Genomic DNA, 302 nt, shown 5'->3' with positions numbered 1-302 from the left:
GGGCAGAGCTGCACGGGGCAGGGCCGCAGACGCGCGGGGTCTCGCAGCACTGAGGCGGGCGCAGTGACCCGGGGCAGTAGTTGGCACAGTGTCGGCGGCGCCTGCAGAGAGGGTGCATTGGGGGCGCGGTGCCCTGGTGAGGCGCGCGTTATGGAGACGCCCAGCTGCATTCAGGATGAGCCCTTCCAGCACCCCCTGGAGCCCGAGCCGAGTGCCCCAGCGCAGCCCGGACTCGGAAAGCCGGGCGACAAGAGGTTCCGGCTGTGTTACGTGGGAGGGTCCTGCCTGGACCGCAGGACCAC

General features: G+C 70.9%; 1 protein-coding gene across 1 annotated transcript in view; it reads left to right on the top strand.

Annotated features, from left to right (window-relative positions):
• Positions 1-6: 6 nt before the first annotated feature.
• Tbc1d4 (TBC1 domain family member 4) overlaps positions 7-302 on the top strand; it is a 205,130-nt gene continuing 204,834 nt past the window's right edge. Inside the window, 1 exon segment of the mRNA XM_033760923.1 lies at positions 7-302. Coding sequence (XP_033616814.1) covers positions 151-302 — 152 coding nt within the window. The 5' untranslated portion in view covers positions 7-150.

Source organism: Fukomys damarensis, unplaced genomic scaffold (assembly GCF_012274545.1).
Source record: "Fukomys damarensis isolate Sample0158 unplaced genomic scaffold, DMR_v1.0_HiC HiC_scaffold_6, whole genome shotgun sequence".
Taxonomy (NCBI): Eukaryota; Metazoa; Chordata; class Mammalia; order Rodentia; family Bathyergidae; genus Fukomys; species Fukomys damarensis.
The sequence above is the reverse complement of the archived record's forward strand: the minus strand, read 5'-3'. Positions and strand labels throughout refer to the sequence as shown.